Here is a 27,846-nt window from a genome sequence, read left to right as displayed (position 1 = left end):
CAAACTTTATCCTATCCAAATTTGTTGCTTTAAACTGCAGCAAAAAAAAGGGATGGGCAGAGGCCCTCTGGGTCTCTTTTTTTTAATTTCATCTTTAGAAGTGGAAGAGTGTTTCTTCTGCTCCTTGATTTATAAATATGATGAACGCGGTTCATTCATAAAATCACAAACTTTCACATGATAATGTCCATGTTACACTCCTGGTCGTCCGGTATTTAGTACATGTCGTGTAGATATATAATGTATCTATTATTTTCCTGGTTTTAAGTACGCTCACGTTATACAAACAGGATACGAGGATTCTCTGACTTCCTGATGGTAAACTTATATCGCCATAATGAAACAAAAAAATGTACCTCGTATGTCAACAAAAGTAAGGTTGTAGATATGAGGTGAAATCTAGGAAAGTGGAGATTATCATGAATACTAGAGGTTCCTCGGCTAAGTATCAAGTCTTGGAATCCTCTAGTCTAAAATGTTGCATTGTGGGAGATACAAAGTCTGGCAAGACAGCCCTCGCCTTTCGTATCCAGGCTCAGGAATTCAGGGCCGACTACTCTGCCACTTCTTTTGATAACTATTCAGGTAAACTCTTTTATTTTCTTAATTATTTAACGCCAAAAAATTGATATATTTTATTTTTTTTTAAATTTGAATGCAGTAATGGGCATGGCGAGAGGTTGGACTTTTATTTCCGCAATTCATTGTCGGGCCTAGTGTACACTACAAATAAAAAACCGGCATATTTAATCATTAAGGGGGAAAAGTTTGTTAAACATACGTCGATTTATAAAAATACATGATTAATATTGCAGAAAAGATGTTAGCTGTGAAGGCGAAACACAAACGATCATCGGTGATTGACTTTAATTAAAGCCTTTTCTCTTCCTGAAATATCGTCCTCCACATCCCCCCTTTCCCCCGAGATTTATAAAAACGATTTAGTGGTGGTGTCTTGAAAGTGTTTATATAAAAAGAAAGATTTTAATTTTCTTGTATAACAAAGACTCTGTGATGTATTAATTTGGTAACATCGACTGACTTGCTATGAATTAAAAGTGCCCCGTCCCCGTGTGTGTGTGTTCTCGATTTTAGCTCATATCTTCTCAGATATAAGATAAGATATATAAAATAAAAAATAAATATTAGCCAATGTTCTAAACAAAAAATATGAACTATGATATTTATTTGCCATATTTTGCAAAATTGGAGAATTTGATAAATTGGACATTTGGAAGCTTACACTTTGAATATGTTCATTTCAGCTATTCATGTACCTTTGATTTCATTGTCTAATCTTTTGATTCTTTTATACCTGGTATGAACCTGATATTTGGAGACATGTATAAGTAAAGTCTTCAATCTTTTTTTAACAACGAAGGTCATGGTCAAACTTTAAAGACCATCGAATTTTTCTTAGAACGCAAAAATATCTGAAACACACATGTAGATTTTCTTCACACAATAGTTCAATAGTTCAATTTCTAAATCATTACAAGTATTCTGTTAAATTTTTCTAAAAATTTGAATTAAATATCTTTTTTTCCTAACAAAGAAGATGGGTGAACAAGGCGTGCTGAATGCCATTAGCTTCAGATATTAAAAAAATCATATTCAATTTGTGAATAAAGTATTTAAAGTAAAGTTCTCATCATTGAAATTTATGAAATTATGATCAACAATTTTTTTCTGAGAAAAAAAAATTCTTTTATTTAAAAGAATAAAATGGTATTCGTGGGATTTGAACCCCTAACAATACATCCGGAGTATCATATTGCTTTGAGACTAAGACACTAACCACTACGCTACACAGCTCCTGAGGAATAGTGGTATTTAATCATGTTTATGATATGACCCTTGACTTTATCGACTTCAAGTATTTCTCGGAAAGATGAGAATGCTTTGTCATAAAAGTGTACTTTCAAGGTATAGTGAGTCTCTGCTCCATTTTTTTGTTAGCTAAAAAATGTATATTTTTATGCAAACTTTTAGGATTAACTTTCAAAAAAATGGAGCAAAGACGCACTCATATCGAAAAATTTTGTTAAAGTATGAGAAAATGATCCTTTTTGCTCTCTTTAGTGTGTGTATGCTATTTCGTAGGCAAATAATTTCAGTCTTTGTGAGATTTTTGTAAATTGTAGAGATTTTACATAAAGTATACTTTAATTTTAGATGAAATATCAAAGAAAATTTTGATATTATTGAGATTTTATTTTTCACTTCATGTTTGTCGCACTATAGGCACTTCGCCCGCCTTGTTCACCCATCTTCTTTTATAGTATAGCACAAAGCTATGTATATTCCATTTTTATATCATAGTGCACACAAATACATGTATATTCAACTGAGTTTTAGTAACAAATAGCCCCCCTTTATAATCAAATAGCACCACAAACATTTGTAATATAACAGATTAAAGATAATTTTGAAGCACATCTAATTTTGAATGTCTGATTTCACCATCCTCTTTCTGAGGTTTGAAATGCTGTTTTTGAAAAACTTTGTCGACAAAAAAGACTGCGCAGTAATTTTGTTTGCGAGATTTTCCACAACATTTAAGAATAATAATCATCAGAGTTTTCCACATTGTTGTCCAGAATGACTAATTAAGCTGTTAATCTTTTTATAAAATTGATAATTAATGCTGAAAATGATTAATAGCCTTTAGCTGCATGTACATCAATGAAATATTAATGTTACAATTTATTTTAAGGACACGTCCCTTTTCCTTCCAAATCCCCAGTCCACCAATTATACCGGCAAAGCTAAAACTGATAGCATTCCAGAAAAAATGTTAATTTCACACTTGATTTCCTATGTTAGTTGATAAACATACTCAAACAAAAATTGTTTTGTTTGAAAAAAATAATTACATCTTACAGTTTTAAGTGAAGCTCTTGAATTTCCAGTTTCCTTATACGATGCTGAATGCTCTTTGATCCGGTTTTGTTGCTATATCAAAACTTGGCTGTACGATGGCGATCAACAAATGATTTTCATAATTGAATTAAAAATCTAGTATTTTCTTCATTTTTATATAGATTTTCTGACAATTTATTTGCATGAATTAATTGTGACAGTTCCTTATAGAATCATCAGTTTGGTCTGAGTTGCCGAAGACATGTCTGCTTTGGTGGACTTGCCTTCTATCGTGGCAATATTTCACTTACTGTACATGTTTCTAGAACGCTTCTGGAAATTTATACGTAATATTTCATCATTTAGTAAACCATTTTTAATCAAACGGCATTTTTAGAAATATATTTATTATAAATGTGTAGGCAACATAGAAGCTAGGGCAGAGAATATAGGTGTGATCTTAAAACTCGTTTTTCATTTTATTTATTCTGACACTATAATCATCGGCGTAATTTTCTTATCGTCCACTCGGTGCCAAAAACCCCGACAGAGTATCAAGGAATATAGTATTTTATCGTTTTATGAACACGATTTGAAACCAATTTCTAAATAGGAAAGGGAGTATGGTGTTACATAGAAAATCTGACAAAAATATATATATATATTTTGGAATTACTCATGATTATGATAAAAAACGACAACTTGTGTCTATTCTTTCCATATTTTTTATATTTTGCAGTCACATCAATGGTTGATGGTACGCCATATCATCTTAGTTTATTTGACACAGCTGGAAATGTAAGTCAATTTGATAAAATCAAGCAGTTCTTTACGACAAGATTCCGTTGGATTCCCCATGTTAATTAACGTTTATTCTTTGATTTACAATAGCACGATATGGTCCAGCTTCGATCTCTATCTTATGACAAATCAGATGTTGTGCTTGTATGTTTCTCGTTGGCGGATCCTGTCATGTTTGTGAATGTGGAGAAATTCTGGGTGAATGAGATCCGCTCCTATCTTCCACATACCCCCTTTCTGCTTGTTGGTACTCACTTGGATCTAAGGGACCAACGATCTAGTGTAAGCTTTCCTTTTGAATTATATATAATAGACATAAACATATTAAAATATTAGTAATGGTCACAATCACTTCATAATGCGACAGAGTAATGATCTTTTTTTTCAAGTATCAATTTCAAATTTTCCCTTTAAACTACAGCAGAAAGTACTTTAAGTTTACCATAATACCGCACACGGAATTATATACTTTTGATATACTTTTAGACAGCAGGAGACAATCTCGTTGTTTCAGACATTGTGATTCCAAGAACACGTGTTTCGGATATGGCAACTCGTCTTGGCACTGCTGGGTATGTAGAATGTTCCTCTAAAACTGGCGAGGGGATCGAAGAATTAATAAAAGAACTTGTAGTGGCTGCCCACTTCCGGCCAAAAGAAAATACGACAAATGAATGTTGCTGCTCTGTGATGTGAACTTAAATGTTAAATAGTGTATGACTTTATCAAACTTGTAAATAAATAAATAATTTATGTGAATAGATAACCAGAAACTGGTCAACACAAATGTGATTTTTTTTGTAATTATACAATTTCAGGATATTCTGAACACAAATGTATACAAGCAAATTGCTACCGAGTATGCTGATCAGTGAGAAAAGAAAAGAGGCTTTGATAGCGTTTGATTACCGATAATATGTTCGGCGGTCTTAGAATGTGTAGTAATGAGTCCATTTAGAAATTTGCGCCTAAATAAGGCGAGATGATGAATGTTATAAAACATTTTGTCAAGATATTCACAACAGAGATGATTAAGCATGGATTTTCATTCCACTCTATAGAGAATGGAATGGTGAAGGTGTTACAATGTGTCATCGTAAAAGGTCGCCAGCTTCACATCTAGCGATATTTAGAATGCATGCGACTTGATAAATGTGTCAATATAGTACTTAGTTCGAGTATTCTGCATTAATTTCGCGTGTTATTCTCAAAATTTGTTCAATAATAAAAAAAATTGAACATAATCAAACGAATTTTGAGAAAACGAAGTACATTTGTATTACATGTATATCAAATTACAAGGTTCGTGAAATTTAATATTATACCCCACCCCACCCCGCCCCATCCCACCCTTGTGCAATAGATTAAGTTCAGTAACTAAATTAATAACAAATAAAATGCAGTCAAATAAAGCCCACAAGAAGATGAAGTTTACTAAAAGTGATTTTTTTTTCAGTTATGCATTTAACCCCACCACATCAGTCAGATATCATGCATGTCCATAATAAGCACATTTGACACACGGTTTCTGAGTGTTATCATTATTTTTTATTTTACAAGGATCTTTCAGTAATGTTTGTTCCAGGTAAAGGACGTTTTTTTTAATTTCTTAACGATTTTATAGTCAAATCAGCTGATAAATGAACATTGTGATGCATCAAAAAACCGCTTACTGCACTGGTGTTCATTCATAATTATGATAGATCCAATTTGGTACTTTAACAATAAAAGGTAGCTCATTCTCCATAGAATGAGAAACGACATATCGCTAGGAAACAATTTTTAAGGGTTTAACAGAGTACTTCATTTTCAAAAGAACTTACGGCTAAAGCCCCTATTTCGCTGTTGCAAAATTAATTATACAGTTAAAAATTTCCTGCATACGAATACCTTTTAAAATTCATGTATTTCATATATATTTTTTTTTCGCAAAATTACTTTTTGGTCTTAGTCGTACGTTAATTTGCAAAACGGAACCCTCGCACTTTGAAATACGAAAAGACAAAATTAACAACGAAACACGGACATACGTAGGCAGATTCCGGCATTTTTAAAACCACTGTTGTTGCTACTTGATAGAAATATTGTTAAAACGATTGAAGTGCTTCTGGAGATAAACATTGATTCTGAATCATACAGTGTATAGTTTTGTAAAACTGTGTTCGTGACTATCAACATCAGACACCATATTAACATGCTTCATCTAACTTCAAAGTCCACTAAAAAAGGACTATCTCTGGTATATGTCTGGGAGATCTTCAGGTCCGGGGCTAGAAAAAAAAAAATCAAAAATCTCCAAAGAGAGAAGAAAAATTGAATGATGATGAGACTTAGTGTTAAGAATGCTGTCGTTCTATTCCCAGTAATTTCACCCCCCCCCCTCCGCACCTCCCGCAAAGACATTAGACGAATGGATATTCAACTTTAATATGCATGGTTTAATGATTTGGGGATTATTTTGAAGAGATGAATTAATGAAGAATTACAAATTAGGACTATGGACTAAAATAGCGAACATCCCTACGCAGAGAATTTTGATCAGTAATTAATCTGACTTTCATTTATAAGTGGTGCCTATTTCCCGGATACTTCTGACGTTTTCTCCGTGAGTAACCCGTCCCTGTAGGAGAAACCCAGTGAAGGTCGGCAGATTGTTCTGGTAATGTATTTTTTAAAATTACTTCACGAGTTTCACTGCACATCAGTAGCGAGAAAGCACTTCAAACACTTCCCATAGAAGGACTTTATTTAGCATGTGCAGGGTTTGAACGTATGTGTAATTGTAATTATCAAAATGTATTTCCCCCGTGTTTACAATGTTTATTTGACTAGATGATAATAATTATAGATGTACTGATTTGACATCAAAGAAGGTAGAATGATGTCGTGTTTTGATATCTTTATTGCTGTCTCCAGCGCAATGCAGGAGTCAGCATTCTCTACAGAGACGACGAATATTTACTCAAATTTCCACTGTGAGTACAAGCTACGCTTCGCTCACAAAAAAAATGAAATTGAAGCCAATCGGTTATGATGAACTGTTTGCAATTGAAACTGAATATAACGAATGTTTATTTATAAATTTAATACAAATGGTAATAAAATTTATAGACATCTAATGCTCATTTATTTTACAGAATTAGAGCGGTGGTAAAATTCTGTGGATTTGAAAATACATGAACACCTTGCTATATTTTATGTTTGCAAACAAACTGAGTATCGCGTTAGCACATCTTGAAAATGTTTAGACATCTATGCAAAAAAGATATTTATTTATTTTCATTCTTTTATCACTAAGTGTTTTGAAAGATACGTTGAAAATCTGTTTTCTCAAACAGTTTATAATTTTATTTCATGTTTGGGTTTAAAGCATATACATCCATTGAATATTTTCTCTTTTCATTTCTTAGGAAAACCGATGGTTGTTTATTTGAAGCAATGAACACAATTTACGTCTGTAGAAGCCACCTGTATAAAAAGACTTTTTAGAAGTTCAATGGTCGTTCTTCCATCAATGTAACGTACGGATCTATTATACAGTTTACGTACTTTTATATGTTTAATAAAAAGACATATAAATATAAACAATAAAAATGCCTTGCTTTCTTTATTTATACCGGCAAGGATAAACAGTTCAAGATTGCAGAACAAATATACATTAGCCGGCTATGTAATTTTGCTGCAATGTTGCAACCGTTTGTTTATGCACTGGATTACTAGAATTATTTTTGGATGTCGTCAGTCGTATAACAGCTCCTGGCCGTGCCGACAAATTGTTTGTTTGTTTGTTTATTTTTTGTTTTTTTGTTTAACGTCCCTTTTGAGAATTTTTTCGCTCATATTGAGACGCCACCACTCGCCGGTGGAGGACTGCAAACTTATACTAAGCACCGAGGGCCATTGAGCAGTGAGGGATCTTTTTTGTACCAGCACCTACTGCGACACGGGACCTCGGTTTAAACGGTCTCATCCGAAGGACCGGTCTTTATCTCCGACAGTGGGATTCGAACCCGCGACGTGAGGATCAACTGCTATAACCACTGCGCCACGCGGGCGACGCCGACAATTGGAATACAATAACATAATAATATGTATGATACAGTATGAACAGACAGACTATCAAAATACCAGGAAGAGTTTTGGAAAATAGTTTGTCATAATCAAAGCCACCAATCCAGGATAGAAATACTTGTATTTTTTTTTCAAGAAATGATATAGAGATCGTCTCTTATTTTGTCAAATATCGATTATAAAAATGAAGTTTATTTGGTGCAAACTAAATGGGTGTTTAATGATACCATTTTTTATTGAGCATTATGTAAGGCAGGCATTATCGTTTTAAGAGCTTACATTGTAACTGTGTTTGACACATCATGTCATTCGAATATAAATATTAAGTTCTGAACAGTTATGACAAATTTGATGCAGCAGATGTAAATACAGTTTATGTAATGCTTTTAAACTAGCGGGGGAGTTGACTGAAGGGAATTAAAGCTGTCAAAATTCAGCAAGTGTAAATAGTGTGGGGGACCGTAGAAATGTCAAGACCAATATAGGTAATATGTTGACAAATCAAGGATAAGGAATTCGATAGAGAATTCTTTTAAAAAAAATCATTGTATTTTTATCTATTAGAATACGTGACAGAAAAACAGCTTTCTGGTTAGACCGAGATAAAATACGAATAGCTACACATTTACATGACTTTTGGGAGTATACTGTATAGCTTTATACATCACGATAGAATGAATTCCGGGAAAAAAAGGACCTACATTTAAATTTTATGAGGCAGTACTTATAATACATATATACACACACAAACGCGCACATGTTTGGATTTGTCAATGTCGAGCAGGTGCAGGTACTTTGAAATCATAACCAGCCGAAGGTCGGGCATTGGGATTTTTTTTTACATATAAGTATTCATTCTCTGTATTTTCCTGTATTAAAAGAATTGAAAACTTTTGCAGTCTGATCAGGCCGAGATTCAACTACATTAATGATGATGAATTGCTTATCAAGCTAAGTACGTTATCTCAGCGAAAATTTCCTCGGCATTGAAAAATCAGAGCAGTGATTATATAAGAAGGCTCAAAGCACAATGACCGAAATACATATTTCTATATATATATATATACATGTAGTCTATATGCATGTTTGAATAGGATTTTATCAGTGTTTTACAGACTTCATGTTTTCTCATGGAATTGTACATGTGCTGAAAAAAGCCATAATGTATCTTCACGTCCATATCCCTGTTCCAATCCAATAAGATCGCCAGATTTTTGAACTGCATGCACAGTACTAGTGTATGTATTGCTGTTTAAATGTCCTGCTCATTTTTGAATGCCATATTTTGTTTTGTCTTTTTTTCTTTAAATTTTTACTTTTTATTCTCATAATTTGATTTGTTTTCTTTTATTTTTATTATCCTAATTTATTTATTTGAGAGTTTAAACCACGGGCATTTTGTTGTTTTCTTTCAATTGTTCCGTATTACATGAAGCTTTGACCTAAAATCTAACTGTAAATCTAAGGTTGTTATCAATATATATATATATATATATATATATATATATATATATATATATATATATATATATATATATATATATATATATATATATATATATATATATATATTTAGCATGCTTATCATTCTGTATTCTTTTAGATCTATTCTGACCAAAACATGATAGTTAATATTTAAATTTTCTGTGTTTGGGAGTTTGTGTTTGCTTCATATGGTTACAGGAAGAAAATATACAAATAACCTTGTGAAGATATTAAATTTGTATTTTCTGTCATATTTTTGTCGAACATATCTAAAAGTCCTTGATTTACAATAACGTAAGGTGTATCATCTGCAAGAATTCTTACCAAATTTGATTTAGTCCTAGACAAGACAACTCAATCTTAATTTGTGAAATCCATATGTCATTTCGTAACGGCATTTGTCGTAGCAAGGCTTGAAAATACAAATTTTTGATGATCTTAATTTGATCCAATATTTAAATACTCCAAGATTAATTGGAGAATGCCGAATTCAGAATATATCAAGTTGCTTGGATTTTCTTCCGAACACCAAGAATATTCTTGCAAAAGTTTAAATGTACCTTTTTTTCTGAAGTAGAAATGATTACATTTCATTTATAACTGTCATGTACTAGTAATCATTTTCAACTAAAAAAGGACAATATACATGTAGTAACGAATTGATTTAAGTATATACATATCTCAACAATTGGTAAATATTTTTTAAAAAGGTTATTCTTTTTACTGCATTAGAAATAAAACGTATTTTCATTATTCAGTATATTATTCACGTTGAATATTTCTCGTGCAATTCAAAACCTTCAAAAGATTTACCCAAATTACTAAACTTAATTTGCTCAATAACAGCTGAGACTCAAAATCCAATAGAAAACATCATGGCACGTAACACTGAAATACCGAGGCTGAACCCAAAGATGCGAGGATGAAGAATATAGGCACGAATAGTTCTTTGACAATCTTGTTTCCAAATGAATATACTGTGTTGTAGTTATAGGACAAAGCGCGCAAAAATCGGTTAATATATGTAAAAGGTGCTGGCATGTAGTATGGATGTGCTTCCCTTGTTGCTTTGATGTATTTCAAATCATTGCACGGATATTTTTCATTCTTTTCTCCTGTCTTTTTCGTAATTAAACACTGCAGCACTAATCAGGAAAAATGTATCTTTTATTTGTATACAAGCATTTTATGCACAAAATGTTTGTATGAGATTGTGTTCAAGTAATTAAAAAAAAGGTAATAATGTACATTTGCATTTACTAATATTTGTCACGCAATTCCGTAGAAATTATGACGAACATCACTCCTCTCAAACAAGCTTCTGTAACCATAACATTAAAAAGACCATAGAGGGATGAACAAATTCCGGGATGTCCATCAATGCTTTCAAATTTATGAAACATTATTCCCATCTACGAAAAAAATTTAGTAGATTTTTTCAATTATTCTAAATGATTTGTTGCTTCATGGTTGGAATGAGTGCCTTTTATGGTATTATAATCAAATGATCCACGTTCAGTACACTTTATATACCAAACCCACCTTAAATTTTACTGTTAAATATCTACAAACTGAATAATCAATTGACACAATATAGGAAAATATTTATGGTAGGGGTAAGTTTTAATGTTAGATAAGAGATTGATATTATAATCACAGTGTTTGCATTTCACACTCCGCCCTGACACTCTACAATATAAACAGGCTAGTATATGTAGAAAATCTTGAGATAAATAAATCACTAACGAACTTAATCAACGTTTAAATTCAATTTCCTTTGTATTTCCTCTCGACCAACCAACCATCTAAAAGTTTCCAGTAAAGTAGAATATTGTCTTTTGACAACAATTAAAATGGTGATCGAATGAAGGGAAAACAAGTTTTAAATTTAAATGTTATGAATATTAATTAAATACTAAACAGAGTGAAGTGAAGCAAAGCAGACTTGTCTGAAACTACTGTGGAGCTATAAGGTTAATCCTAGACTCCCGAAGACACCGTCTAACTCCATATTGTTTTTTAAAAAAGCATTTAAAACTTTGAGTTGGGACAAAGAGCTAAGTTCACTTTATCCATAAAATTGCCCTGCCCATTTACAAATTAAGTGACCAAGACCCAGTGTTTCAAATATCAGTATGAAGTAGAGACTTAATGACTCATTTCCTGTTAAGAAAAATTCCTCTAGGAGTCCAAGTATTAAACAAGAGGCCCAAGGGCCACATCCCTCACCTGAGTACTTTGGCTAAAAAAAAGAGAATTAATCAGTTCGGTATTGAAAAGTATAAATATGACCAATCACAGCTCTGCTGTTCTCGAGAATAAGATTTTTACAGATTTTCCCATGTTTTCCAATGTTAAACTTTGATCACCCATTGTGGCCCCACCCTACCCTCGGGGTCATGATTTAAACAAACTTGAATCTACACTACCCGAGGATGCTTGGAAATAAATATGACCAATCACAGCTTTGATGTTCTTGAGAAGATTTTTCCTTTGTTTTCCTATGCAAAACTTTGATCACCCATTGTGGCCCCATCCTACCCCCTGGGGTCATGATTTGAAGAAGCTTGAATCTACACTACCTGAGGATGCTGCCATATAGATATGAATAATCATGGCTTTGCTGTTCTTGAGAAGATTTTTTAAAGGTTGTCCCAATGTATTCATATGTAAAACTTTGATCGCCAAATGTGGCCTTACCCTACCTCCGGGGTCATGATTTGAACAAACTTGAATCTACACTACTTGAGGATGCCTCCATATTAATATGACCAATCATGGCTTTGCTGTTATCGAGAAGAAGATTTTTAAAGGTTTTCCCTTTGTATTCATACGTAAAACTTTGATCGCCGATTGTAGCCCAACCCTACCGCCGGGGGTCATGATTTGAAAGAATTTGAATCTACACTACCTGAGGATGTTTCCATATAAATATGATCAATCACAGCTTTGCTATTCTCGAGAAGAATATTTTGAAGATTTTTACTATGTTTTATGTAAAACTTTGATCATCCATTGTGGCCCGACCCTTGAACAACAAACTTGAATCTACACTACCTGAGGATGCTTCCATATAAATATGACCAATCACAGCTTTGATGTTCTTGAGAAGAATATTTTTAAAGATTTTTCTTATGTATTCCTATGATCGCCCATTGTGGCTCCACTCTACCTCCGGGGTCATAATTTGAGCAAATTTAATTGAATCTACACTATCTCAAAATGATTCCACAAAAGTTTCATATTTTCAAGCACAGTGTTTCTTGAGAAGAAGATTTTTTAAATGATACCATTAATTGTTCATGAAATCTTAATTACCTCTCCTTGGAAGAAGGCGAGGCCCTTCATTTGAGCAAATTTGAATTCCCTTTACCCCAAGGATACTTTGTGGCAAGTTTGGTTGAAATTGGTCCAATGTTTCTTGAGAAGAAGCTTAAAATGTGAAAAGTAAACGACGACGGCGAAGACGACAGACAACGGACAAAAACTCACTTGAGCCTTCGGCTCAGGTGAGCTAAAAACGGACTTCAGTGAAATTGCAAAAATGTTCTTGAATTTTGTAGAAAACGTATGTATTTAAGTAAAGAATTGAAATATGAGTCCACCCTTCGATCCAAAAAATAAATTCATTTAAACATGTATTACATTTATTTAAAGTTTTAAAATTAAAGAAATTCAAAACTTTGTAATAGATATAGTTTTGAGTTTCTTAAATTGCAAAACTTTAATGTAACACAAGTGTAGTGTAATTCTCTTGATCAAGTTAATTATATATATGCAACATAGATAATCAGGATTAAATAAGTCCTGTCCATCTCCTGTAATCTCCTGTGATCGGACAATGTTTCAAACAATCTGACTCAGCAGATCTAGGGAAAGTGTAAGCGGCTTCATTCAAGGCCCAGGATTCATTTGATGAGACGTGTTGCAAGGAAAGGTATTTGTGTTTTCTCATTATGTGTGTCTCAAATTACTGCAGACGGACCATCTGAGTGTCATTATTTAAACAATAAAATGCTTTCTTTGGTTGTTAGTACAGGAATTAATGTTGCATCTGTTGCAGAAAAAATGCTTAACCCGCGTAAGCGGGTTCTGTATTTTTTTCTGTAATAGCAACAACGTTAATTCCCCTACTAACATAAAAAGAAAGACATTTAATTTATATCTGTACAAATAATCAATTAAAGTAGGATTGAGTAGATGAAATACTGTATTATTGATATGTACGCCATTGTAAGTTTCAGTGATGGAACAGCCACTGCTCAAGAAATCTGTACAGGTGATATGCTTATTGCTGTTTTCTGACTGATAAACGGCTGTGGTTTTCTTCAGATATAAAGGAGATAATATTCAGTGGATGTAAAATATAAAGGAATAAATAATATTAAACGGGTGTTTGAAACCCAGTGTTTAGAAATAGGTCAAGCATAGTAAAATTAACATATTTATGCAAGATTCGATTTCTGTGAAACTGATTTTTTTTTCTTTTATAGAAACAGTTTTGTAAAAGTTGACATTTGTAAGACTTCAAAAACATTGAACATGTTGAAATGCATAAAATGAAAATTGTTGCACGAAAAGATTTCAACCTCATACCCTTCGGGCTTTATGGGATTTGATCACATGACCAACCCCTATTTACATCCCGATAAAAGTTTTAAAATATTTTATTTCTTAATTAGATGCGCCTTGCTTGGACGGTGTTATATAAGGGGGGGGGGGTTGCAAATGAATTATATTTAATAAAGTATCATTTTTTAAACTCTATCGACTAAAAATGAGAAGTTCTGATTTTTCAGAAATTCCCAGGGCCAAAGAAAACCCTTAGTGAACCTTGTTCTTTACGTAATACATTGATATTTCGTGAATTCGTAGAATACTAGTAACTGCTAAAGTAAAAATACTAGTAACTGCTAAAAATAAAAATACTAGTAACTGCTTAAAATAAAAGTACTAGTAACTGCTAAAATGATTTTAAGAAAGCCCCTTTATCATTTTGCTAAATTTGAGATATTTAAAATTGATTAATGGATAGGCAGATTACAGATATCTGTTATCATTTTAAAAATTCAATATTTATTATTTATTTTTCATACAACAAATTATGTCATTCCAATGTCCATTGCGTAAATAAACATGAGATAAAGATTGATCCATGTACGTACTACACTGTGTATGTAATCAACTATACTCTTTTGTTGTGCGTTACAACGGACAAAGAATTAGATTAGTCTTCTAAAGGACTTTCTTATCTTAGCATCCTTATTATAACCATAACTACAGCTGTATTTTGGCTCTCTCTAATACTAATTCAGAAAAAGGGCAGATAATATTGATAATTTCAAAATACAGGGATAAGCATTAGATTCATATGGAATTAATGTATGTCCTTGGGAGTCTAAGCTTGTTGAGTTCTGGTTTAAATAAAGAGATGGAGCTCATTTTACCATGTCATGACAGTGCAGCAAGACTTTTTTCCCGTATAAAGAAAATTGATTTTTCATCACAGTTCACCAGAGACACAAGTCAATTTCCGCCACCATCAACTAATTTAATTCTTGCAGTAATTATAGACTGTATTGCCGAGTTACATCAACGATTTGGCAAACCCCAAATATCAGCTAAGAGTAGACAGACGTATTGCGTTTCACCAGAGCAATGCTGTGAATAAATCCCGGTACATTATCACTCTGATCTCAAGCTATGACGAAAATGCTCGTAATGTCGTTTTTTTTTTTTTTTTTTTTTTATATACAGTTATTCATGAAACAATACTCAAAGTTTGAAATGCCTGTAATGGAAGTATATAATTTATTTAGAATATTACTACATGTACTTTTGTTTGTTTAGCAAAATGCTTTAACCAATTTTTCCAGTAAATGCAGGCCAGTAGAATTGGAAGAACCAAATATTTTCAGTTTCATTGGGGGTTATTTGGTTAATATCCAAAACTGCTTCCGTTGCCATGGAACTAAAAATAGGTTTTTTTTCTAAAAAGAATTGAAATTTTACAAAAACTCTTGGAGAGTGTTTGCTCTCTGCTTTTCATTCAAATCCAATATTACAACGCTGGGGTCGAGGAGACATACTTATCCAACGGCTTCCAAAAGTCAGTTTTCCTTGTTTTGTTTCGTTTTTGGTTTTAGCATCCCCCTTTTTCCCCTTTGAAGAACAACTCGATTCATATACTAGTACTCACAAAATAGTATGTGGAACCTATCAAAAATATAAATTTTATAATTTTTTCGCACTCTTTGTAAAAAGCACAGATCCAAAGATAAAATACTAGGCCGGTAGTTGAGTCGAAACACTCATATTTCCATTAAAAATCTGTTGATTCTCATATAAATTTTTAGCCAAAATATTGTCGATATGCATGGTTTCGGCATCGATAAAATTGGGGAAATCGTACTCTGAGAACGAAAGAGGAGAAATTTGACTCTAGTGTGAGACTTCCGCTCGAGGTGGAGGGAAGTCCTGGAGTACAGATTCCGGGGGAAAGCTGGCTATGGGAGAAAACCTACTCTACAACTTCGGTACTCAAGAAGTTTAATTCCTGACTACTACAAAAACGAAACAAGGATGGAAAGCCATTTCAACAAGCATTCTGAGAGTATTACATTAGCAATACTAGTCCTTTACCGGCAAGTGTAATCTGGTTCCCATTAAAAATTGAATTGCCATAATTCCGTCAAAAATCATTGAAGCGGGACGAAATGCAAAGTTGGTCTATAACTCATCAAGGTTAAGTCACATACCAAAAATCAGCTCAATATCTGCAAGCGTTTATAAGAAAATCACGGAAACCCCTTAAAAATTAAAAAGGTCCTAATTCCGTCAAAAATCAATGAAGCGGAACGAAATGCAAACTTGATCTGTAACTCATCAAGATACACTCACATACCAAAACTGCGTTTAGGGAAAAATGCGGAAAACCAAGTGAGACAGACGGACGGACGGACAGACTCAGAGGAAACCTATAGTCCCCTCCGGTTTCACCGGTAGGGGACTAACAATAGACATCAACAAACTCCGTACTGTTTTTAAAGCAAACAACTGTCGTAGAATGCGGGAATGCGCATTCCACGTAGGAATCTGGAAGACTTTCACAAGATATCCAACGGATGACACAGGTACTTGTGGACAGGACCCCCCTCCCCCCCCCCCCCCGATATTCAACCTCGGGGCTTGTTGGGCATTTTTTTTCACAAATTATATTTATTGAACTTATTCATCATGTGTACCATAGGAAAAAATCGTAAAAACACCAAAATAATCGTTCCACACAAAAATACCCTACTATATACATTATAAGAGAGAAAGGTATGCCACTCCGGTTTGTTTCCGTTGTACCCCCACTGGTCTTTCTGGGTTTAAAAACATGTATTTATTTTATTTTAACCTAAAATGTCGGTTCACACTGTCTCTACATATATTTCTGTCTTAGTTCATGCTATCGGATTGACTCTGCATCTCGTAAGAATCCCACAATAAATCCTTAAACAGCATTGCAGTCACTGCGTTGAAAAATCCTTAGGTAAACGCAACGGAAATGCATAGAGAATATATTACCTATTATGATAACACCCGAGAGAGATTATTACGTCAGGCCAAAACTCTCTCGGACGTTATCCTGTTTTAAGTGACACATTCTTGGTGTACTTCCGTTGCGTTTACCTAAGGATTTTTATGTAGAGACAGTGTAAACCGACATTTTAGGTTAAAATAAAATAAATACATGTTTTTAAACTCAGAAAGACCAGTGGGGGTACAACGGAAACAAACCGGAGTGGCATACCTTTCTCTCTTATAATGTATATAGTAGGGTATTTTTGTGTGGAACGATTATTTTGGTGTCTTTACGATTTTTTCCTATGGTACAAATGATGAATAAGTGCAATAAATCTAATTTGTGAAAAAAAAATGCCCAACAAGCCCCGGGGTTGAATATCGGGGGAGGGGTGGGGGTGGGGGTGGGTGTCCTGTCCACAAGTACCTGTGACGGATGATAAACTGCAGAAAAGACATTCTGAGTATTAATGAGTGAAGTGAATTTTCTCTTGATATAGGAAGTGCCGTATATTACTATTTAAGAAGAGACGATGCAATATATCATGTAAGAGTTATAATAGTTATGAGTAAAACAGCAAGTACATGTAATTCTTTGTGGAATTGCGACAACATCTGTCACAGAAATTTTTACGCAGAACAACATACAGCTTGTGTCACTAATTCAGTATTATGTAACCGCAAATGATGATAATGATGAAGAAAAAGACGAAATATATTGCCTGGGATTAAATAAGGCATTCCAACACATAAAGTCATTGTTGTTATGGGTGATAGAAAGGTGGCTCACGACAATTTAGGAGCATAGGATTTTATGGAAAGAATGAACAACAACAGAGAAACGGACTGCAATGTATATAACAGCATGGCTGCGAGAGGATCATTCTTTCACCACTAGAAAAACACACCTTAAAATCGGCCTCTCCAGTTGCAGAGTATACTGTTAAAAATTCACATCATGCATATGATTAAAGAAAGTATATATAGAGAACGTCTAAGTTAGACGAGTGCCATATGTAAATAGTGAACACTGCTTTGTATTGAAAATATTAAACGAAAGTTGAAGCATTCCAAAATGGAATTCGATAGGAAAAGAGACTAAGAAATAGAAATGTGGAGAAAGACTTCTAATTAGAAATGAAAAACAGATTTTCCGGCTCTGAATAACATCAGGACATTTAAGAAGATCAGTGGAGTAGCAACCGAATCACAATGAAAAACAGTACGTTATTTAAAAAAAAGTTTTAAAAAACACACAAACAAAATACAACACATGAGAACTTGCAAAAGAGAAACAAGAAGATTTAAAAAAAAAACAAAAAACAAACAAAACAAAACAAAACCAAAAAAAAAAAAAAAAAAAAAAAAAAACTGAGTGCAAATCGAGTCATCAGAAGAGAAGACCAGAAGGCCGTCTGTTGAAATAAACAAAAAAGTTTAAAGTTATTGTAAAGAAGTTGTCGGCGAAAAGCCAAGATTGCCAATAAAAAAAGCCAAGAACCGATGGAAATACCAACTTTTAAAGTTAGAATTTTAAGTAGAAAAAAATCAAACATGGCATTAATCCGCTTCCGTATTCGTCAAGAACCGACGAAAGATTACTTAGAAAAACAGGCAAAAATAGCACCAAAAGACCCAAGGACTCTACACATCATAATAAAAAAATTATATGGCAGGCATGAATATCAGAGATAAGAATGGTTCGAAGAACAAGTTAAGAGATGACAGGAACACTTCTGATCTCAACAGAGAACACTGAAAACACAGCAGAAAATGAAAAGGGACAGTCTTCAGAATTAGATTTTGTTTAGAAATAACCGAGGATAGGATCAGAAACTGAAGAACAACAAAGCAGCCTGGCTAGAAAAAAAACGGGATTGAACTGATAAAGCAATGAAATAAGTGTTCTCTTTAGAAACCCTGAGAAAATTTACTATAATTAACTATAATTTACTATAAAGATAACTATAGTTTACTATAGTACATAATTAAATACTTTGATACTTTTATTTACTATGATACTTTAAAACTTAACTTTGATGCTTTGATTTATTATGAAACTTTATTCTTGAACCTTTATGAGATTAAAGGCCTTCATTAATACATATACATATCTAAAATTCCAAAACAATAATGTAACTTTTGGAAATAATATGTGACTATACAATATTTCATTATACTATAAAAAATCGCTTAAAAGAATGGGAGAAAATGAAATATTATTACAGGAAAACAACTTTAAATTCCTAGTGAAAGTTCTTTGATTTACCAGAGTAAAAATTATGATACTTTGATTTACCATAGCTTACTCTAGTACTTTTTTGTTAAGGTTAAGCTTTTGGAGGAAGAGTATGTGCAAGAATAGCGGAAAAATACTTTCGAACAAAGAGGATCTAACACAACACAACAACTAGAGGGGATCACACTACTATCTGTATCAGGGAAAATTCTGTCTATGGTTATACATAATACACTGAAAGAGAAAGCGGATACCATCTTAAGGAAAGAATAGAGTGAAAGAATAGAGTGGTTTAGAAAGAATAGATTTTGTGTTGAAAACATATTCTTCTAACAACATCGAACAAAGTCTAGAAATGAGGTCATCCTTGAGTATAAACTATGTTAACTTTGAAAGGAGTTTGACTGTATCATTCACACATTCTGATTATAATGGATAAATAGAATATACTGTCAATATTCATTCAAATAGCAATGAGAAATGTATGAAGGGTTCAAATATTCATTTTGGAGAAGAATTCTTGAAAGAAAAACTTCTGGTAACAACAGGTGTACGTCAGGGATATATCTTATCACCGTTCATGTTCTTTATGGGTAATAACAGGTTGATGAAGAATGTGACAATGGAAATTCCAATTAAGCACTGAATATTATGACTTCATTGGAAGGCATCAAATGACATGATAAGTAAGCCATGCACAACAAAATATTCAAAAAAGTTAAATGAGTAAAGCAAGCTAGGACTATAGATCAATCAAAAGAAATGAAAGGTTATAAGCATTAACCATAAAAGCAAAGAATTCAAAACAACAACAAAGATCTCAAAGAGACAGATTATATATGTTTTATTAGCTCGTGAGTGTTGTATTGTTGAGATTTTAGAGATATGGAAGAAAAAGTAAAAATCAGGCAAAGCAGCAACAACAAAAACTGGAAATCAAGGAAAGCATCAAGGAAACCTAATATATACTTCGTATTATATTAAGTAATATAAGAATGGTTCATTTGTGTGCTTCTGAATTCTGGAGATCAATCTCACAAATTCTGTGAACAATACGAAGTGTAAACAGGACAAAACATGGATCCCTGGAAACACGAAAGGTAGGACCAGGTCCCTACGAGGAGTAAGAATCCCCTGTCGACCCATCACACCCACCGTGAGCAAACAAGGAAAAAGAAAGCAGATCTCATAGGAGTATAAAAGAAATAAATGACAAGATTGGATTTGCAAAAAGGCTGTGGTAGAAAGAACTTGGATAATAGATACTGCTTGGTGCCATGTCTAAGTTTAGGTAAAGAGAGTATAGCAAAAACGAGAGATGAAATAGACACATTACCTTGAAAGAGAAAACCAGGAATACCAAAGGCCACATAGTGGACCATCGAAACGGGAATGAAAGGGACAGGCTACGACTGGAATGTAATTACCAGAGAGTACCAGTGGATATACTCGGCAGTACCCTATTGCCATTTTATGTGTAGTAATGCTCTAGGAAAATAAAGGTAAGGATACCAGTCAGATTTAATTTTTACATTTTTGACAATCTAATTAAAATTAGATCTTCCATTCGCTCCCCGATTTTTTATATGTCGCTCGCGACATATAAAAAGTCGGGGAGCGAATGGAAGATCTAATTTTAATTAGATTGCATTTTTGATGTCATGTTTAAATTTACACCAATCAGGTTTGATTACTGAGATACTGTGCTGTGTTCATTTTCCACCAGTCATTAGCGGATACCGTCTTTTTTAATATTTCACTTCAGTCAGCTACAATTAAAATACTCATATTCTACTGATTACCAGTACATTTTAAGCCTTCCAGATACTTTTGTAAAAGGCGCTAGTACTGATTCGTTTACATTTCTTGTAATCAAACACAATGAATGCAGTGATGCTCTCATATTTTTTCAGAAACATTCAATGCAAAAGAATTGACATCTGAACATTTTATAGCAGTCAGATACATTTATTACTCCGTTTCTGTCTCCTTTACATTTTCTACCAGTCAGATATAATGATTTTACAAGTACTGGCAAACTTACAATTTCTACAATTTAGACACAATCAATTCACGAATGCTGTCATGTTTATATTTTATACCAATCAGATATATTAATGGTAATTTACATTTTACTTTTATCAGTCAATCAAATCATCAAATCGTAAATCACGTCACTGCCCGTGTAACTGTAAGATTCTGGGGAGTGCAGAGTCAGGGTGACATACAGTCCATCCAAGCGATGTAAACCCCGACCTTTCTAACTGTAAATTATTGTGTCTCTAGCTGTCTTTCTAGCTGTTCGTTTCTCTAGCTGTTACTTTGTACTGACTGTTCAATGACCAGATATACATAGAATTCATTGAACATAACTCTAGTCTTTTACTACATTTATGATTAGGTAATTTAACATTTTTACAATGGATGTCATGTAGAAATTCCGAATTATTAAATTCTCAAGTTAGCTAAGAACACAGTTACCAAGCTTTAAAAATTACTACAGCTGTATTTTGGCTCTCTCTAATACTAATTCAGAAAAAGGGCAGATAATATTGATAATTTCAAAATACAGGGATAAGCATTAGATTCATATGGAATTAATGTATGTCCTTGGGAGTCTAAGCTTGTTGAGTTCTGGTTTAAATAAAGAGATGGAGCTCATTTTACCATGTCATGACAGTGCAGCAAGACTTTTTTCCCGTATAAAGAAAATTGATTTTTCATCACAGTTCACCAGAGACACAAGTCAATTTCCGCCACCATCAACTAATTTAATTCTTGCAGTAATTATAGACTGTATTGCCGAGTTACATCAACGATTTGGCAAACCCCAAATATCAGCTAAGAGTAGACAGACGTATTGCGTTTCACCAGAGCAATGCTGTGAATAAATCCCGGTACATTATCACTCTGATCTCAAGCTATGACGAAAATGCTCGTAATGTCGTTTTTTTTTTTTTTTTTTTTTTTATATACAGTTATTCATGAAACAATACTCAAAGTTTGAAATGCCTGTAATGGAAGTATATAATTTATTTAGAATATTACTACATGTACTTTTGTTTGTTTAGCAAAATGCTTTAACCAATTTTTCCAGTAAATGCAGGCCAGTAGAATTGGAAGAACCAAATATTTTCAGTTTCATTGGGGGTTATTTGGTTAATATCCAAAACTGCTTCCGTTGCCATGGAACTAAAAATAGGTTTTTTTTCTAAAAAGAATTGAAATTTTACAAAAACTCTTGGAGAGTGTTTGCTCTCTGCTTTTCATTCAAATCCAATATTACAACGCTGGGGTCGAGGAGACATACTTATCCAACGGCTTCCAAAAGTCAGTTTTCCTTGTTTTGTTTCGTTTTTGGTTTTAGCATCCCCCTTTTTCCCCTTTGAAGAACAACTCGATTCATATACTAGTACTCACAAAATAGTATGTGGAACCTATCAAAAATATAAATTTTATAATTTTTTCGCACTCTTTGTAAAAAGCACAGATCCAAAGATAAAATACTAGGCCGGTAGTTGAGTCGAAACACTCATATTTCCATTAAAAATCTGTTGATTCTCATATAAATTTTTAGCCAAAATATTGTCGATATGCATGGTTTCGGCATCGATAAAATTGGGGAAATCGTACTCTGAGAACGAAAGAGGAGAAATTTGACTCTAGTGTGAGACTTCCGCTCGAGGTGGAGGGAAGTCCTGGAGTACAGATTCCGGGGGAAAGCTGGCTATGGGAGAAAACCTACTCTACAACTTCGGTACTCAAGAAGTTTAATTCCTGACTACTACAAAAACGAAACAAGGATGGAAAGCCATTTCAACAAGCATTCTGAGAGTATTACATTAGCAATACTAGTCCTTTACCGGCAAGTGTAATCTGGTTCCCATTAAAAATTGAATTGCCATAATTCCGTCAAAAATCATTGAAGCGGGACGAAATGCAAAGTTGGTCTATAACTCATCAAGGTTAAGTCACATACCAAAAATCAGCTCAATATCTGCAAGCGTTTATAAGAAAATCACGGAAACCCCTTAAAAATTAAAAAGGTCCTAATTCCGTCAAAAATCAATGAAGCGGAACGAAATGCAAACTTGATCTGTAACTCATCAAGATACACTCACATACCAAAACTGCGTTTAGGGAAAAATGCGGAAAACCAAGTGAGACAGACGGACGGACGGACAGACTCAGAGGAAACCTATAGTCCCCTCCGGTTTCACCGGTAGGGGACTAACAATAGACATCAACAAACTCCGTACTGTTTTTAAAGCAAACAACTGTCGTAGAATGCGGGAATGCGCATTCCACGTAGGAATCTGGAAGACTTTCACAAGATATCCAACGGATGACACAGGTACTTGTGGACAGGACCCCCCTCCCCCCCCCCCCCCCCCCGATATTCAACCTCGGGGCTTGTTGGGCATTTTTTTTCACAAATTATATTTATTGAACTTATTCATCATGTGTACCATAGGAAAAAATCGTAAAAACACCAAAATAATCGTTCCACACAAAAATACCCTACTATATACATTATAAGAGAGAAAGGTATGCCACTCCGGTTTGTTTCCGTTGTACCCCCACTGGTCTTTCTGGGTTTAAAAACATGTATTTATTTTATTTTAACCTAAAATGTCGGTTCACACTGTCTCTACATATATTTCTGTCTTAGTTCATGCTATCGGATTGACTCTGCATCTCGTAAGAATCCCACAATAAATCCTTAAACAGCATTGCAGTCACTGCGTTGAAAAATCCTTAGGTAAACGCAACGGAAATGCATAGAGAATATATTACCTATTATGATAACACCCGAGAGAGATTATTACGTCAGGCCAAAACTCTCTCGGACGTTATCCTGTTTTAAGTGACACATTCTTGGTGTACTTCCGTTGCGTTTACCTAAGGATTTTTATGTAGAGACAGTGTAAACCGACATTTTAGGTTAAAATAAAATAAATACATGTTTTTAAACTCAGAAAGACCAGTGGGGGTACAACGGAAACAAACCGGAGTGGCATACCTTTCTCTCTTATAATGTATATAGTAGGGTATTTTTGTGTGGAACGATTATTTTGGTGTCTTTACGATTTTTTCCTATGGTACAAATGATGAATAAGTGCAATAAATCTAATTTGTGAAAAAAAAATGCCCAACAAGCCCCGGGGTTGAATATCGGGGGAGGGGTGGGGGTGGGGGTGGGTGTCCTGTCCACAAGTACCTGTGACGGATGATAAACTGCAGAAAAGACATTCTGAGTATTAATGAGTGAAGTGAATTTTCTCTTGATATAGGAAGTGCCGTATATTACTATTTAAGAAGAGACGATGCAATATATCATGTAAGAGTTATAATAGTTATGAGTAAAACAGCAAGTACATGTAATTCTTTGTGGAATTGCGACAACATCTGTCACAGAAATTTTTACGCAGAACAACATACAGCTTGTGTCACTAATTCAGTATTATGTAACCGCAAATGATGATAATGATGAAGAAAAAGACGAAATATATTGCCTGGGATTAAATAAGGCATTCCAACACATAAAGTCATTGTTGTTATGGGTGATAGAAAGGTGGCTCACGACAATTTAGGAGCATAGGATTTTATGGAAAGAATGAACAACAACAGAGAAACGGACTGCAATGTATATAACAGCATGGCTGCGAGAGGATCATTCTTTCACCACTAGAAAAACACACCTTAAAATCGGCCTCTCCAGTTGCAGAGTATACTGTTAAAAATTCACATCATGCATATGATTAAAGAAAGTATATATAGAGAACGTCTAAGTTAGACGAGTGCCATATGTAAATAGTGAACACTGCTTTGTATTGAAAATATTAAACGAAAGTTGAAGCATTCCAAAATGGAATTCGATAGGAAAAGAGACTAAGAAATAGAAATGTGGAGAAAGACTTCTAATTAGAAATGAAAAACAGATTTTCCGGCTCTGAATAACATCAGGACATTTAAGAAGATCAGTGGAGTAGCAACCGAATCACAATGAAAAACAGTACGTTATTTAAAAAAAAGTTTTAAAAAACACACAAACAAAATACAACACATGAGAACTTGCAAAAGAGAAACAAGAAGATTTAAAAAAAAAACAAAAAACAAACAAAACAAAACAAAACCAAAAAAAAAAAAAAAAAAAAAAAAAAACTGAGTGCAAATCGAGTCATCAGAAGAGAAGACCAGAAGGCCGTCTGTTGAAATAAACAAAAAAGTTTAAAGTTATTGTAAAGAAGTTGTCGGCGAAAAGCCAAGATTGCCAATAAAAAAAGCCAAGAACCGATGGAAATACCAACTTTTAAAGTTAGAATTTTAAGTAGAAAAAAATCAAACATGGCATTAATCCGCTTCCGTATTCGTCAAGAACCGACGAAAGATTACTTAGAAAAACAGGCAAAAATAGCACCAAAAGACCCAAGGACTCTACACATCATAATAAAAAAATTATATGGCAGGCATGAATATCAGAGATAAGAATGGTTCGAAGAACAAGTTAAGAGATGACAGGAACACTTCTGATCTCAACAGAGAACACTGAAAACACAGCAGAAAATGAAAAGGGACAGTCTTCAGAATTAGATTTTGTTTAGAAATAACCGAGGATAGGATCAGAAACTGAAGAACAACAAAGCAGCCTGGCTAGAAAAAAAACGGGATTGAACTGATAAAGCAATGAAATAAGTGTTCTCTTTAGAAACCCTGAGAAAATTTACTATAATTAACTATAATTTACTATAAAGATAACTATAGTTTACTATAGTACATAATTAAATACTTTGATACTTTTATTTACTATGATACTTTAAAACTTAACTTTGATGCTTTGATTTATTATGAAACTTTATTCTTGAACCTTTATGAGATTAAAGGCCTTCATTAATACATATACATATCTAAAATTCCAAAACAATAATGTAACTTTTGGAAATAATATGTGACTATACAATATTTCATTATACTATAAAAAATCGCTTAAAAGAATGGGAGAAAATGAAATATTATTACAGGAAAACAACTTTAAATTCCTAGTGAAAGTTCTTTGATTTACCAGAGTAAAAATTATGATACTTTGATTTACCATAGCTTACTCTAGTACTTTTTTGTTAAGGTTAAGCTTTTGGAGGAAGAGTATGTGCAAGAATAGCGGAAAAATACTTTCGAACAAAGAGGATCTAACACAACACAACAACTAGAGGGGATCACACTACTATCTGTATCAGGGAAAATTCTGTCTATGGTTATACATAATACACTGAAAGAGAAAGCGGATACCATCTTAAGGAAAGAATAGAGTGAAAGAATAGAGTGGTTTAGAAAGAATAGATTTTGTGTTGAAAACATATTCTTCTAACAACATCGAACAAAGTCTAGAAATGAGGTCATCCTTGAGTATAAACTATGTTAACTTTGAAAGGAGTTTGACTGTATCATTCACACATTCTGATTATAATGGATAAATAGAATATACTGTCAATATTCATTCAAATAGCAATGAGAAATGTATGAAGGGTTCAAATATTCATTTTGGAGAAGAATTCTTGAAAGAAAAACTTCTGGTAACAACAGGTGTACGTCAGGGATATATCTTATCACCGTTCATGTTCTTTATGGGTAATAACAGGTTGATGAAGAATGTGACAATGGAAATTCCAATTAAGCACTGAATATTATGACTTCATTGGAAGGCATCAAATGACATGATAAGTAAGCCATGCACAACAAAATATTCAAAAAAGTTAAATGAGTAAAGCAAGCTAGGACTATAGATCAATCAAAAGAAATGAAAGGTTATAAGCATTAACCATAAAAGCAAAGAATTCAAAACAACAACAAAGATCTCAAAGAGACAGATTATATATGTTTTATTACCTCGTGAGTGTTGTATTGTTGAGATTTTAGAGATATGGAAGAAAAAGTAAAAATCAGGCAAAGCAGCAACAACAAAAACTGGAAATCAAGGAAAGCATCAAGGAAACCTAATATATACTTCGTATTATATTAAGTAATATAAGAATGGTTCATTTGTGTGCTTCTGAATTCTGGAGATCAATCTCACAAATTCTGTGAACAATACGAAGTGTAAACAGGACAAAACATGGATCCCTGGAAACACGAAAGGTAGGACCAGGTCCCTACGAGGAGTAAGAATCCCCTGTCGACCCATCACACCCACCGTGAGCAAACAAGGAAAAAGAAAGCAGATCTCATAGGAGTATAAAAGAAATAAATGACAAGATTGGATTTGCAAAAAGGCTGTGGTAGAAAGAACTTGGATAATAGATACTGCTTGGTGCCATGTCTAAGTTTAGGTAAAGAGAGTATAGCAAAAACGAGAGATGAAATAGACACATTACCTTGAAAGAGAAAACCAGGAATACCAAAGGCCACATAGTGGACCATCGAAACGGGAATGAAAGGGACAGGCTACGACTGGAATGTAATTACCAGAGAGTACCAGTGGATATACTCGGCAGTACCCTATTGCCATTTTATGTGTAGTAATGCTCTAGGAAAATAAAGGTAAGGATACCAGTCAGATTTAATTTTTACATTTTTGACAATCTAATTAAAATTAGATCTTCCATTCGCTCCCCGATTTTTTATATGTCGCTCGCGACATATAAAAAGTCGGGGAGCGAATGGAAGATCTAATTTTAATTAGATTGCATTTTTGATGTCATGTTTAAATTTACACCAATCAGGTTTGATTACTGAGATACTGTGCTGTGTTCATTTTCCACCAGTCATTAGCGGATACCGTCTTTTTTAATATTTCACTTCAGTCAGCTACAATTAAAATACTC

At 33.6% G+C, this 27,846-nt stretch overlaps 1 protein-coding gene across 1 annotated transcript; it reads left to right on the top strand.

The window, feature by feature from the left end:
* The first annotated feature begins 308 nt into the window (after nt 1-308).
* LOC133200307 (cell division control protein 42 homolog) lies at nt 309-4,450 on the top strand. Its single transcript, XM_061336129.1, has 4 exons — nt 309-585; nt 3,602-3,660; nt 3,754-3,945; nt 4,150-4,450. The coding sequence occupies exons 1-4, from the start codon at nt 420-422 to the stop codon at nt 4,357-4,359; spliced, it is 627 nt and encodes a 208-aa protein (XP_061192113.1). The 5' UTR covers nt 309-419; the 3' UTR covers nt 4,360-4,450.
* Nucleotides 4,451-27,846: the final 23,396 nt, after the last annotated feature.

This window comes from Saccostrea echinata, unplaced genomic scaffold (assembly GCF_033153115.1).
Source record: "Saccostrea echinata isolate AGI-Se365-2 ecotype Australia unplaced genomic scaffold, CSIRO_AGI_Sech_v1 ptg000002l, whole genome shotgun sequence".
Lineage (NCBI taxonomy): Eukaryota > Metazoa > Mollusca > Bivalvia > Ostreida > Ostreidae > Saccostrea > Saccostrea echinata.
This window is presented reverse-complemented; position numbering and strand designations above follow the sequence as displayed.

Coding starts and splice junctions, on each gene's coding strand:
- LOC133200307 (XM_061336129.1), top strand. CDS start 420: ATGAATACTAGAGGTTCCTCGGCTAAGTATCAAGTCTTGGAATCCTCT. Junction 586..3,601: donor TTCTTTTGATAACTATTCAG/GTAAACTCTTTT, acceptor TATATTTTGCAG/TCACATCAATGGTTGATGGT. Junction 3,946..4,149: donor TAAGGGACCAACGATCTAGT/GTAAGCTTTCCT, acceptor ATATACTTTTAG/ACAGCAGGAGACAATCTCGT.